This window comes from Arachis hypogaea, chromosome 17 (assembly GCF_003086295.3).
Source record: "Arachis hypogaea cultivar Tifrunner chromosome 17, arahy.Tifrunner.gnm2.J5K5, whole genome shotgun sequence".
In the NCBI taxonomy this organism is placed as follows: domain Eukaryota; kingdom Viridiplantae; phylum Streptophyta; class Magnoliopsida; order Fabales; family Fabaceae; genus Arachis; species Arachis hypogaea.
In genome coordinates this window covers 102,275,496-102,289,931 of record NC_092052.1, presented here as the reverse complement: position 1 = coordinate 102,289,931, position 14,436 = coordinate 102,275,496, and the positions used below count along the sequence as shown (strand labels likewise).

The 14,436-nt window shown below is 31.3% G+C and overlaps 2 protein-coding genes across 2 annotated transcripts; both read left to right on the top strand.

Moving 5' to 3' along the window:
* The first annotated feature begins 462 nt into the window (after positions 1 to 462).
* LOC112764668 (protein S-acyltransferase 21) lies at positions 463 to 4,938 on the top strand. The gene is made up of 10 exons (XM_025810384.3): positions 463 to 756; positions 1,173 to 1,286; positions 1,413 to 1,533; positions 1,878 to 2,065; positions 2,182 to 2,250; positions 2,429 to 2,500; positions 2,628 to 2,756; positions 3,086 to 3,166; positions 3,236 to 3,442; positions 3,755 to 4,938. The coding sequence occupies exons 1-10, from the start codon at positions 712 to 714 to the stop codon at positions 4,688 to 4,690; spliced, it is 1,962 nt and encodes a 653-aa protein (XP_025666169.1). The 5' UTR covers positions 463 to 711; the 3' UTR covers positions 4,691 to 4,938.
* A 3,327-nt stretch (positions 4,939 to 8,265) lies between these two features.
* Positions 8,266 to 12,157, top strand: LOC112765565 (MLO-like protein 9). Its single transcript, XM_072222139.1, has 15 exons — positions 8,266 to 8,531; positions 8,624 to 8,681; positions 8,798 to 9,090; positions 9,395 to 9,511; positions 9,597 to 9,654; positions 9,754 to 9,842; positions 9,928 to 10,002; positions 10,092 to 10,180; positions 10,521 to 10,570; positions 10,657 to 10,697; positions 10,774 to 10,947; positions 11,058 to 11,093; positions 11,176 to 11,243; positions 11,386 to 11,446; positions 11,528 to 12,157. The coding sequence occupies exons 1-15, from the start codon at positions 8,409 to 8,411 to the stop codon at positions 11,789 to 11,791; spliced, it is 1,596 nt and encodes a 531-aa protein (XP_072078240.1). The 5' UTR covers positions 8,266 to 8,408; the 3' UTR covers positions 11,792 to 12,157.
* Positions 12,158 to 14,436: the final 2,279 nt, after the last annotated feature.

Genomic DNA, 14,436 nt, shown 5'->3' with positions numbered 1-14,436 from the left:
ACGTCATACATTATTCTTGGTGATTTTTTAATACTTGGTATGTTGATATTTCGCTTTGAAATACTAAGGAATAATTAAAAAATTGTGAAAGGAAACGAAATTGCAATATGAGAAAGAATTAGTAATTATTTAGTATAGGATAAAGCATTATTACGTATATATTAATTTATTGACCAACAATAAATTTTTAAATAAAATTAAAATTAAATTAATTTTGATTTTTTAAATTAAAAAATATTATAAAAAATAAAATAGAACATCATAAAATAATATTTTATAAAAATTATTGTAAATTTTTTTTATATTTTTAATATATTAAAATTAAAATTTTTTATTATTATATATTTAAAATATGTTGTTAGAAATTAAGAATACAAGTTGGATAAATTCTTTATTATATAGTTAAATTAATAAGTCACCAAAAAGAAATAGTTAAATTAATAATTAATTGAGGAGAGTAAGAGAGAGTGGCCTTGCTTACTGTTAAAGTGTTAATTATTACTAATTAACTGAAGAAGAGTGTTCGAATTTGACTTAAGGAACCCTAGCCATAGAATCTGCAGAATCAAAGTTCAAACTTCTTTCTCTTTCGCAAATCGGTCTCCACTTTCCACCACATTCCATAGCATAGATGCTGTTTCTACTTCTCATTTCGTAGACCGCACCAGAGAGAGAGAGAGAGAGCGATTTCTTCTTTGGTCACTCTCAGTCATGGCTCGCCGTCATGGTTGGGAGCTTCCTTTTCACACTTTCCAGGTACTCACACTTTCACTCTTTTAATCATTTCCTAATTGATTGCTCCTAATCTCTGTTTTTCTGTGGAATCTCATGCGTGCTTCTCCCCTCTGCTCTATCATTGTTTTTCTTTTCCCATCATTTTCTGTGCTGCCCTGTTACTGTTTTTTCAACTCCACACAAACCATCATGTACAAATATCACTTCCATTTTTTCCGATTTCCCCCCAAAAAAGTAGGAAAAGAAAGATGCATTTATCGCTAATTTCCCTTACGTTCTAAGTTGTGGATTTACTGTTATCGTAATACTCTCATTCAACATTCACATGAATTGAAGAGTATGATAATGTGTGTGAGTTGTGACGGGATCTGTGGAAAGTAGTGGGATTGACAAATAGTATTCTCATAACACTTTTTTCTTCCAACATTTATAAACAGGTGGTGGCTATAACGGTTTTTTTCCTGTTATCCATCGCATTCTATGCCTTCTTTGCTCCTTTTCTCGGAAGGGATATTTATGAATACGTGGCCTTTGGTGTTTATTCCGCACTGGTAAGGATTATTCGGATTCTTTCCTGCGCTCTTTCTATCCTCCTTGTGGTTTTATGTACAAAATTCATACTAAATTTTTAGATTCAATATTCCTTCATTGATTTCTACCTATATTTTGAATTTCAGGCTCTCTCTGTATTCCTTCTTTATGTTCGATGCACTGCCATTGACCCTGCTGATTTGGGAGTTCTGCTTGATTCTGACAAGACATCGAAGAACCAATCAAAAGCCGATGAAGAATTGGCAGGTTGGGTTTGGAATGCTGCCGTTGTCTGTTGATAACTTGATATGACTCTCATCCTTAACGGACTGAAATTAATATACAGTAGTGATAGTGTTGACTAGGCTGTTTACTGGGTCATACAAAAACCATGAAGCGGTTACAGCATGTTTTTTCCTATGCTTTTGGTACCATTTTGGTGCCACTCTTTCTGGTGGTTTAGTCTTTTCCTATTTACACAGTCATTATGTTTATTGCCTCCTCCTGTCATATGATGTCTTGATTTTTACTTTCTTAGTTGATTTGGCAATGGTATTTGTTGATATTGAGACATAAGACAATCTTATAGTGTATCATGGTATATATCACAGAAACTGGCAAGACAGGATTAAAAGGTGAAGGAACGTCTGGTCAGCATAATTCAAGTTGGTGCTCCAAAATTGGATGTTTCTTCTGTAGTTTCCTTGTCAGAGAAGATTGTCGCAGTAATGAAGATAATAATCTACAGCAACAATCTGGAGAAGAGGAAGCTTTGTTCTGTACTTTGTGCAATGCTGAGGCAAGAATTCTTACTGGAATAGCATATTTGATATTATTCATTGTATATCTCATAAACACTTTCCTCAATGTGCAAAAATTATGATGTTTTTACATTTTAGAAGTACTATTTTGCAGGTTCGGAAGTTCAGTAAGCATTGTAGAAGCTGTGACAAATGTGTTGATGGATTTGATCACCATTGTCGGGTACTTTTCCCATTTTAATGCTACTTGAAGTCATTTTCTGGGTAATTTAGATACTCATTCTTGTAGTGTCATATCTGTATGTTGTATTAAGAAAATTTTGATGATATATGAGCTCACTTTTCCACTTGTTAGCACCCCTTTCTGATTCATTATCATATTCTTTTGTTGTTTTGTTCAGTGGTTGAACAATTGTGTTGGACGGAAGAATTATGTCACCTTCGTGTGCCTTATGGCAGTAAGCCTAGTTTGGGTAAGTTGACTGAAAGAGGGTATCCTAAATGAAGCTCTTGGTGCCCACCCACACTTTGTTGTGTGTTGCATAATGCAAACCTTCCTGATTATATTTTTGTTTTACTCTGTGTTCACACGTGCCACAGCTTATAGTTGAATGTGGAGTTGGGATTGCTGTGCTTGTCCGATGCTTTGTTGATAAGCGGGACACAGAAAATCAAATAGCAGAAAAACTTGGAGCTGGATTCTCTCGAGTCCCATTTGCTATTATAGTGGTATGCTCACCCTGGTTTTGTGCTCCATTTCACAGTAGATAGTAGCATATTAGTTTATCTCAAATAATTTCTTCTGCTGTTCTTTGGAAGTCCGTTGAATATTTATCACCACTTGGTTTTTTGCTGGAAATTGTTCAGCGTACCCTTTAATCACTCATTGGTTGTCAACATCTTTAACTAGTTGAGTGATTAAGTTAACTGTCCCTAACATGAAATTTTTTAACAAAGAATACCTTTCTTGTACTTTTTCACTACAAAAAGATGTAAATTGCTAAAATATTAAAGGCATATATTGCCCATTGTTTTACTAAATTTCAAACCTTTAACAGGCCATCTGCACAGCAGTTTCTTTCCTGGCAACTTTACCTTTGGGAGAATTGTTCTTTTTTCATATGATCCTGATACGAAAGGTAAAGTCATGAACTTCATCCCTTTCTGACATATAGATATGATTTCTTAGCTGCCGTTTCCTTTTACAGGGTATTACAACATATGAGTATGTTGTTGCCATGAGAACTCTAAGTGAGCCTCCGGGTCCTTCAGTAGATGCTGGTGAACAGCATAGTCTACCATCATCTCCTACCAGTTCAGCTGTCACTGCAATAAGTGGAAGAAGTTCTGTTGGAATGAGTTTGCAATACAAGGGTGCTTGGTGTACACCTCCGAGAATATTCATGGATCACCCGGTATGGCTATCTTTGTATTATAACCTGAATCATATGATTACATCATGGACATAGTCACCTATTTTTGAACATTACATATAGATATTTACAATAAGATTTAAAGTACGAAGTGAGTAGAGAGATTATGTATGACTATTTCCATGATTAGCAAGTAATTAAGAACTGTTAGACTATAACAGTTAAGACAGGAGATGTGTGCTGTAAAGAGGCACACCCAATAAGATATGTTTTGTATATTGCATGCTTTGTTTCCTCCTAAAAGTTATTTTCTTTTGTTGAATGTTGATTATCTGTCTGGTCTTGGATAAGCAGGATGAAATCATACCACATTTGGAGCCAGGAAGGCTGCCATCCACAGTTGATCCGGATGCAATACAGCCACCTGACAAGGGGAAAAAACCAAATCATCGTGCTGTGCGAATAAGTGCATGGAAACTTGCAAAACTGGATTCCAATGAGGCAGCTAAGGCAGCTGCGAAAGCTCGAGCATCATCATCTGTGCTTCGCCCAATTAATGCTCGGTCTAATCCATATGATGCAGATAATTTATCCAGCAGCAATGTGAGTGGAAGAAGCAGTCCAATTAGCAATCAAGGATTTCATAATAAATATGATGCAGCTGGCACATCAAGGTTATCACCTTACAAGGGCTCATATCCTCCAAGTCAAGCAAGCAAAGAAGATTTAGATTCATGTCAGCACAGTATGAGTAACTTTAGCAGTCCTCAAGTTTCCAACTTAACCCCTTCACCAATGCAGATTCCAACTTTGAGCAGAGACCATTTCAACCCAATGTATCAGCAACCATCAGGGAATCAGTCTCCTTTATCAGCCAGAGAAAGCGAAGGGAATGTAAATCCAGTTCGTGATAACAATGGACGCCTACCAATGAGAGGTAACAACATAGCTGTTTCCGAGAACAGAAGATCATCAGTATTTTGGGACCAAGAAGCTGGGCGCTTCGTCTCGTCCTCATCTGGTGCTCATGGCAGTTCTCAAGTTTCCGGAACAGAGTTATTGTACAGTGGTCGTTCTATATTTTTTGGCAGTCCTGTTGTGAATGAACAGGCAACTACGGGAACAAGAAGTAGCAGCTCAGCAGCTGGTATTCAAGATAGAGATTCTGCATTGAGGGAATTTCAGCAAGGTCGATCACATAGAGGTGGCCAGCTTCCTGTGTTTGTTCCCGGTTATTCGCAATCGCAATCACAATCACAATCACAATCGCAGCAAAACAAGTTCTCATAGACTACGTTCTATTTGTGACGGCAATTTTTTCCTTATCTTTAGTGTCTTTAATTTCGAATAGAATTCCCAAGCCAAAACATATATTATCTTGCACGTTAAAGATCCTTGTTGCCACTGTTGTGGTTTGATGCATTTGCCATTCCATCTGTACAGGCTAATGGAAAATGGATCATAACCTTTCACTGTACTAACATATTGACCACTGGCATCGCATTTGAAATGTTAATTTGAACATTGATATTTGATTCTGCCCTTGCTACTTCGTATCTGTAAACAAGTAGATATGTCAAATGTAAACACTAAGTTTTATGTGAAACCAATTATTGATTATTATACTCACGTGGAAATAATCTAAAATGTCTGAATTATTTATTTACTGAGAAAAATATATTTAATTTATGATAGCGATAAAAATGCCCTTAATATTTAAAAATATGCCAAAAGTATTCAAATATAAAGGAAGGTCAATAGGTCATCTCCGATAACGGAATCATTAACATGATACGGGAGACAGCCACATAAGCATTGCCTGCCACTTCTGCCGTGTTTGCTAAGATGAATTTTTTTAAGTTTGAATATTTTTTATGTATTTTAAGAATATATTTCTTGATAGTATAAATCGAGAATGTTTGTGTGAATGATTATATAATTTAGGGACATTTTTTTTTTGTTTATTTTTATACTCAGACACTCAGTTATAAGGAAAATGTTTTTGCCACTATTTAGAGAGAGCATTCCTAAAAATTAAGTTTTTACAATTTAAAAATTTATAAATGAGTTCTTTTATTTGATTCTTATAGAGACTTGCGGAATAATTGATTCCCCTCCACCCCTCCGGTCCTTCTTGTTATTCATGGTTAGACGCTATCTTAACTTTTTATTGGCCATTTACCCAAGCATATTAGGAACGGCAATTGTGTCCGCACATATTTATTTTATCCTTATTCGATCGGGAGTATGAGACCGATTATAACGAGACGATATGAAGTCGGATTTGGATAGGCGTGGCAAAGCGGATAGTCCATCTCGTCAAGATCTATTCTAAAAATGGGATAAAATGAATTTAAAATATTAGTCCATCTCATTTTGTCGCGGATTATTGGGTCAACGAACTAGTCTGCTTAATTCTGTTTTTAAAAAAAATTAAAATTAATATAAAATAATAATTAAAAAATTAAATATAAATAAAAATTAATTAACTTATAATATTTTTATTATTTTTTTAATTTTTAATTTTAATAAAATTATTCAAAGTAATAATTGTCAATAAAATTATTTTTATTTTAAAAAATACATAATATAATTTAAGCATATATATAAAAATATAAAATAAAATAAATAAAGTTAATAAATAAAAAAAATTAAAAAAATTTATTTAAAACCTGTATAATTATTATTTTTTATAGTACTAGGATAGCAACCTGACAAATATAAAGGAATTTTTGTCCTACCTAATCCTATTTAATGGTTACAATAACTTGCATAGAATCTGTCCCACCCTTATTTGCAAGTAGTAAAAAACTAAACCTTAATTCGTCCTGTTTCCATAAATATCCTCTCTCTCTTATTATTATTATTAAAATTCAACAAATAAAATTAAATTTTAAAATTTATATAACTATTATCATATATATATAACATAAATTAGAATATAAATTTTATAATAACAATACAATATTAATAATTATTTTGCTAATTGTTTTACTTAATGTATTAACCTCTTCTATTTTTTAAAGGATAACCTACGAAGCTGATATTTTAAAATTTATATTGATGACAAAAATAACTAAAAAAGTACAAATAACAAATAAATTTAAAAAAAATTAAAAACATAATAAAAATAACAAAATAATATTATAATTTTTACAAAAATATTATATGCACATTAATAATCATCTACATATATTCACATGTGCAGAGACGGATTTATATTGGTCAGTGTGGGGGCACTGAGTTTTAAAAATTTTATATATAGATGTATATAGTAAAAATATTACTTTGCCCCCACAAAGTAAATAAATTTGGTCCCATCTACTTTATTTATCTTTTTTGGTTCACAACATCTATATACAAATAAAAAAAAGATTAAATGACTTTATTATATTATAAAATATTATATTAATTATTTAATAAACATAATTAAATAAATAATATAAAAAACTAATAATAATAATAACCTAATCAATTTGAATATTTTAATTTTTCAAAGCATTATCCCATTCAACTCTTTTTTTTTATTACTCTCTTACTCTTTTTCTCTGGATTTAAAAATTGTTCAAGTAATTTAGATATCTAATATTGCCATCTATTTCTTCTTCTTAACGTTGTTTTGCTCCACTTACGAATGCGTGATTGTTGCCTCTACTTCTAAGAGTAATATCTTTCGTTCAAATATATTAAGATGGAAACTCAGGTGCAATAGTAAAGTTGATCATTTGGAGTCGTTAGATAAATATTTGGTCAAATCAATTAAATTATTTAACCGCTTTCAGCTATTTGAATTTTTGCCATATATTAACTTCACTCTACCAACTCTGGTTCATATTTTTATATGATTTTATTTAAGATCCTTTTAATGAAGTAAAAGTTAGTTCATATATGTGAAAAAAATTAAACTCTTATGTCCTATTGTATGTTTCTTTTTTCCTTATTCATCTGATTAATTTTGCCACAAAATCAAAGAAAAATTATAGCCAAAGTAGTAGTAGTGTATTGTGTGTATGTGGTTTCACTACTACTTTCACAAGCAATTTTTTATTTTGTTTCATGAATTGATTTTAAAATTATATTTGATTAGTGAATTTGATTAGTGAATTAATTTTAATTTTAATTTTGATTCTATGATGTTGAATTATTAACATATTATTGTTTAAATAATTATTTTATTGTTCTAATTTATTTATGAGATAATTTAAAAATTAATTATATTTTATAATACTAAATATAATTATAAAAATAATTATTATGTTATGTATATTTTGCCTTCACTAATAAAATTTTTTGAATCTGTTACTACACATGTGTTATTTTATATATTTTAATGAGTATTTTATATTTGTTAATTGAATTTGATGTACATATAACATGATTATATATTTATATTTTTTTGCTATCAATAAATAATTTTGTAATTAACCATTTGTCTATATCTTGAATTTTTTAAAGTAATTGAATAATTATTTAAAATATATGCATATAAAATCTGAATAAAATTGGTTGTAGACATCTAAACGCCAATTTGTTGTAGTGCATTGTTAAGTATTCCCGCCGTCACGCCGGTGCCCCGGATTTGATCCCCAGGCAGCAGCATAACTTGGTTTTCTTTTTTCATTTTTCTGCAATTGATAATTTGATGTGAGTTGGGACTAATTAATATGTATTAAGACAGAAGAATGAATGGATTTGAGAGGCCAAAATTAGTTTGGAGGGTCGATGGGTGAAATTGGTAGTATAAGCGGCAGTTGTTCCTCTCCGTTCATTTTGCAGTGGTTACAAATTATGAATGCAACAAATAGGAAACAAAAAACACTTCCCCCTGCTTCTGTTTCATTTTCTCATCATTGCCGCATGGCGCTTATTATTATTATTATTATTATTCCTCCTCATCAGAATTACTCCACTCCTCCATGGTTCTTCACCTAATTCAATTCAATCATTAAAAAAAAAACTCATCACATACTAACAATAAAAACAAACACAAACACTTTGCTTTTTGAATATGGCGGTAAGAGGAGAGGAAAGGGCGCTAGATCACACCCCTACATGGGCTGTCGCTGCCGTCTGCGCCTCTATCGTCCTCATTTCTATAGTGCTCGAGAAAATTATACATAAATTCGAAAAAGTATGAAGAACCTAGTAATTTGTTTAATTACTCACATGTATTTATTTTATTACTATTCGTCATGATTAATTAGTGTTGTTGCTTGGTTTCAGATGTTTGAACGTAAAAAGAAGATGGCTCTGTTACAAGCACTCGCAAAGATTAAAGGCGGTAACAACATTGTTTGTCCCTTCCCGTCACGTTTTATTTTTCTTTTAATCTATGATTAGTGTGTTTTTTTGGCACATTCTCCATTAATAGTGAACATGTTTATATATGCATTTCAGAGCTTATGGTTTTGGGATTTATTTCGTTAATATTAACGTTTGGACAAACCTACATTTCCAAATGGTGTATTCCCGAGAAGTATGCAAATACCATGCTACCTTGTGTTAGAAGCACGAAGGAGGAAGGCGAAGGCGGCGGCGGCGGCCACAACCAAGCTACTCCAGCGGGTGCGGGTGTTGTGGAAGAGAAGGGTGGTGCTAAAGAGGCTGCTGCTGAAGGTGAACCGCCCCATCGCAGGCTTTTGACATACGAACGTAGGTTTCTGGCTGCAGCTAGTGAAGGATGTAAACCGGTAACAATGCATTGTTGTTATTATTATTAACATGCATAAGGTTTAAGAGGATACTAGAGTAACAACCATATTAGGCATATATCAAAATTAGTCATCAAAATCAGCCACTAATATAAAATATATATTAAAATATAAAATACAAATTAAAAATAATTAAACAACATGTTACACACAAATATTTTGGTGTACATAAGTATTTTTGTCGAAGTAATTACCTTTATTACGAGAGCATTAGTTAAATCTTATTGCAAATGAATATTAAGAAGTTGATTATGGAAATGGATAATGTTGATTGTTTGTGTAGGGGATGGAGCCTCTTATATCTGTGCATGGAATGCATCAATTGCACATTTTCATATTCTTCTTGGCTGTCTTCCATGTCGTATACAGTGCCATAACAATGACTCTTGGAAGAGCAAAGGTTGCTATTATAGATCAGATGATAGATAGATAGACCACATATTTATGACATAACATTCTAACATCATTCTTTGTTCTTCTGGAAGATTCGTGGGTGGAAGGCATGGGAACAGGACCATATTGTGGATCAAGAAGCCTTGAATGGTAAAACAACAATGATACCATATAGTTCTGTTTTAAGTTATATTTTTTTCTTCTCCAATAATTTAATTGGATTGGTGTGTGATGATAATAACTGTTCAGATCCTAGAAGATTCAGACTTACTCACGAGACATCATTTGTGAGGGATCACAACAGTATTTGGACTAAAACTCCAGTTTCCTTCTATTTTGTAAGGGATTACAATATCAGTCTTTCATGCTTGTTTTTCAAGTTTCAACTCACAGTCAGTGATATGTTACTAATCAATTTTTCAGGTATGCTTCTTTCGACAGTTTTTCAGATCTGTTCGCAAGGCCGACTATTTGACCATGCGACATGGATTTGTTACTGTTAGTGATTTTCCTAATGCAGTATCAGCATCATTTTGGTGCTGTTTTTCATCATTTTCTTGAATGGATATCCAACTTCATTTTTGTAGGTTCATTTAGCACCTGGAAGTAAGTTTGATTTTCAAAAATATATTAAGAGGTCATTAGAAGACGACTTTAAGGTAGTTGTGGGAATCAGGTAATTTTCCAAATTTACCCACATTTTTTTGCGCTTTTATATACTAATCATTAGCTTCGTATCACTTATGCTGTGTTTGATAAATATTTCAGAATAGAAAATATATGAATGAGGTTATTTCTATTGTTTCCAATTTTTAGGTAGATAAAATATCAAATAAATCCTTTTCCAAAACCAAGATAATTTTGTATGTTTCTCGATCTATTTTCTTTTCTATATATTTCTATCCTAAGACACTTACTAAATACGACCTTAGGGTGTTGAAGAGGATAGTTTATTCTTGATTCTTCTAATTTGTAATTTGTTCTAATATTTGTGGGTATCTTTGTGATTTTGGCAGTCCAATACTTTGGGCATCAGTGGTGTTTTTCTTGCTTGTAAATGTTCATGGTTTGTCCCTTGACCTATTTATCAATTGGTTTATATATTTGATGCTCATATTCATGTAGAAACCTGATTTCTTAACTTTGGTTCAGGATGGCATGCTTCCTTTGGGGTGTCTTTTCTTCCACTAATGGTAATTAAGCATATTTTCACTGCCAATAATTTTTTTTCACAGAAAATAAAAGGACTAATACTTGAATTGCTTGAAGGTTATTCTAGCTGTTGGGACAAAGCTTCAGGCAATTATAACCCGAATGGCACTTGACATAAAAGAAAGGCATGCTGTAGTGCAGGGGATCCCTCTTGTTCAAGTCTCTGACAAGTACTTTTGGTTTGAGTGGCCTGAGTTAGTTCTTTATCTCATCCATTTTGTTCTCTTTCAGGTATTTTTGTCCATTTCATCTTATGAAGCTTAATTATATTTGTTTTATAGACATTGAATATTTGAAGAGTTTTACTTATGCAACTTGGTGCTCTTTGTTTACATGTCCAGAATGCATTTGAGCTGACATATTTCTGGTGGACATGGGTAATTGAACTCTTCCTGAGTTGTTAATACAATTAACTTTGGAAACCTTAAATTAATTCTCTTCCTTGTTGATCTGATGCAGTATGAATTTGGTTGGGCATCTTGCTTTTATGAAGATGAAATACTTATGATTAGTAGAGTTGCACTTGGGTAAGTCATTCCTTGCTAGTGATTATCCATGCCTGTTCACATACATAGAACAATTACATTTGAACATAAATGTTCTGTTCTATTGTTTCACATCATCAATAATTAATGGGAATAATACTAATTTAAAAATTGAATTTTGCAGGATAGGAGCTCAAATAATCACCAGCTATGTCACTCTTCCACTGTATGCACTTGTTACACAGGTAAGTTGGTTTAAGGTTACAAATGATTTTCATTAAACAAAGCAAAGAACAATATTTATGATTGTGATGATAATTGTTCAGATGGGATCAACAATGAAGAAGTCAATATTTGATGAACAAACATCGAAGGCTCTAAAGAAGTGGCACCAGAATGCTCTGAAGAAGATAGCATCCAGGGGACGCCATGCCACTTTGGGAGGCACCACTATGTCAAAATCGCCGGACGGTTCACCCAGCAAAATGTCAACTAGATCCCCAAACGCCGGGCAGTCAGCCACCATATTGTCGAGCGTAGATAACACTATCCCCGCCTATGACAACCGTGACCTTCTAACTGGACCATGACAACACATAAATGCGTACATACTATTTTCTGCTCCTTGTAGTTTGAGTGTTGAATGTAGCAAGCTAGCGAATGGATTTGTAATTGTAGCACAGTGTTTGGTTTAGCTTTTATAAACTGGAGTTGAGTTCAATTTAATTATACTAGAATTGATTTTAATTAAAATTGAGTTTGTTTTAACATGACTTATGTTTTGATATTTTAATTTAAAAATAATTATAATTAATAAAATATTATTTGGATAATAATGATTAAAATCACTTTTAGATATAAAATTATCGATAAAGATTAGATTAAATTTTTAATATTATTATTTTAACAATTTTTATATTACAGAATTTTAAATTAGAACATATTATTATATAAAATATTATCTTAAATATTATATGCGTATTATAATAAATTACACATAATATTAAATATATACACATAATTGATAATGTCTAATAATTATAAATTATAATAATAAAAGACAAATAAATTTATAAAATTAAACAAAAATAACAATAAAGTATATAACATACAAAAGTGCATTACAACATATAAATATAAATATAACATTAATTTAATTGCAAAAGTATTAAGATTTGATCTACATGATAAGATTTGATCTGTGCACTAAAATTTGATCTCGAATAGAGTTTCAAACAATATTTATTTCTGAAGAAAAAGTAATAGATAAATTTGAGGATAGGCTATCACCAATTTGATTATCATCTTCATCTTCAATAATAATATTTTCATCTTTCCTACCATATGAATTCAAAATCCGGTTCAGAATTTCGTCAAAAAAAATTATGAATAGTCATTGTTATTCTAACTATTTAAACTTGAGTTTTCATTTTGAACTTTGGTATATGACACAAAATTGTAAATCTATTCTTCCACACACCAAAAATTCTTTCAATTGTGCACCTTAGACTTGAGTGATAATAATTAAACACTTCATTACCATTTGTAAATTCAGATTAATTTCTAAAATATAAAAGATGATAGCGTTCACATTTATATGTACCAATATACCCAACTGGTGTTGGATATCCTAAATCTACTAAATAATATTTACCTAAAAGAAAGAATATTTTTGTCATATCAATAATAAATCTAGAAATATATATATATATATAATATATCCAGCTGGTGTTAGATATCCTAAATCTACTAAATAATATTTACCTAAAAAAAAGAATATTTTTGTCATATCAATAATAAATCTAGAAATATATATATATATATATATATATATATATATATATATATATATATATATTTCATAATTATGAGAAAAAATGTGAAAAATTCATACTAGGTCTTGTGAATGCATCTTCAAAAACACGAGCATCACAAGTTGTGTCTTTCCATTCTGGTAATGCAAATATACAACACATATTCTAATCACACACTGCAATCACATTTTGTATTAAAAATCTTTCCTTCTAATAAATTTGGCTTGTTCAGTTTGGCTAACCACACATGGAATATGAGTAGTATCAATAGCTTCTATAACATTCTTATAAAATAGCCAATATGGTTCATCATTTTTGTATTTTGGTTTGAACTTTTCGATATATAGGATCTAATAGCTTTATGTATTTGAATGATAACCTCAAACAAGCAAGTAATACTTGCTTAAAATGCCTACTCATCATCTCTTCCAAATGGTAAAACATTTCTAGTATCATTCTATTGCCAATCCAAACCATGACCAACTATATTTAAGAACATCGTTATCATCTCTTGCACTCGAATACTCTTTGAACATGCATGTTCAACCAACTCTGCACACAACTGAATAAAAATATATTTTCCCATTCAAAACATTTTATAACATCAAATAGGATGACCTTCCAAAATTTCTTGAACCCATGAATGATCAGTTTGTTCAGTAGTTCTACGTGGATCTTTTCAAATATATTTTTTTGTTGCCCACGGTATCTTCCAATTCGATAGGTTAAAGACTAATTCGTCGTGGATTTGAGCTCCATTTAAAGGTCTGTTGCTGGCCAATAGGTTGTTGTATGCACAAGGCAGGATTCGAACCCCCAACACTTGCTTAAGCAGACGAGTGAGTTGACCACTCAACCAACCCAAATTAGTTAAATATATTTAATTGCATATTCACCAATCAATAGACACACTTATTCGGCTTCCGTTAAATTATCTTTTATAATGAAAAGTAATTTAGCTTCATCATTGCATTCTTTTTTTATTGTCTTTATTCCAGTTGTACAATATATATTACAATATAATTAAAAATTTAAAGTTTTATTTAAAAACAAATTTGACAATTAAATTTACTAGCAATATATGATAAAAGATAAATAAAATTAGTTCAAGACATACATCATACATTAGTATATAATTATACTAGGCATATTACATGATAAACATGTCCAAAAATAATATACTAGGTAGCATCAAAAGTAATTTTCAGGCAAACATAAATACTAAATGTTAATGATTTGTCCCAAATAAAATACATAAGCACAACCTAAACTTTGATGAAATACTCTATTGATTCAACTAACTAATTCTTTGCATAGTCAGTTGCATATTTAAACCAATTTAATAATCATTCTTCAAGTCTTCAAAGCCACAAACATTTTCTGTACTTGTTTTCTATCATTAGTTGACCACACTAGCACCT

What these genes read in the sequence shown, in the direction of transcription:
- LOC112764668 (XM_025810384.3), top strand. Translation starts at nt 712, where the DNA reads ATGGCTCGCCGTCATGGTTGGGAGCTTCCTTTTCACACTTTCCAG. An exon ending in AGCCGATGAAGAATTGGCAG is followed by an intron (nt 1,534 to 1,877) that starts GTTGGGTTTGGA and finishes TATATATCACAG; the next exon opens with AAACTGGCAAGACAGGATTA. An exon ending in GATTTGATCACCATTGTCGG is followed by an intron (nt 2,251 to 2,428) that starts GTACTTTTCCCA and finishes TGTTTTGTTCAG; the next exon opens with TGGTTGAACAATTGTGTTGG.
- LOC112765565 (XM_072222139.1), top strand. Translation starts at nt 8,409, where the DNA reads ATGGCGGTAAGAGGAGAGGAAAGGGCGCTAGATCACACCCCTACATGG. An exon ending in TGCGACATGGATTTGTTACT is followed by an intron (nt 10,003 to 10,091) that starts GTTAGTGATTTT and finishes TCATTTTTGTAG; the next exon opens with GTTCATTTAGCACCTGGAAG. An exon ending in AAGGTAGTTGTGGGAATCAG is followed by an intron (nt 10,181 to 10,520) that starts GTAATTTTCCAA and finishes TGATTTTGGCAG; the next exon opens with TCCAATACTTTGGGCATCAG.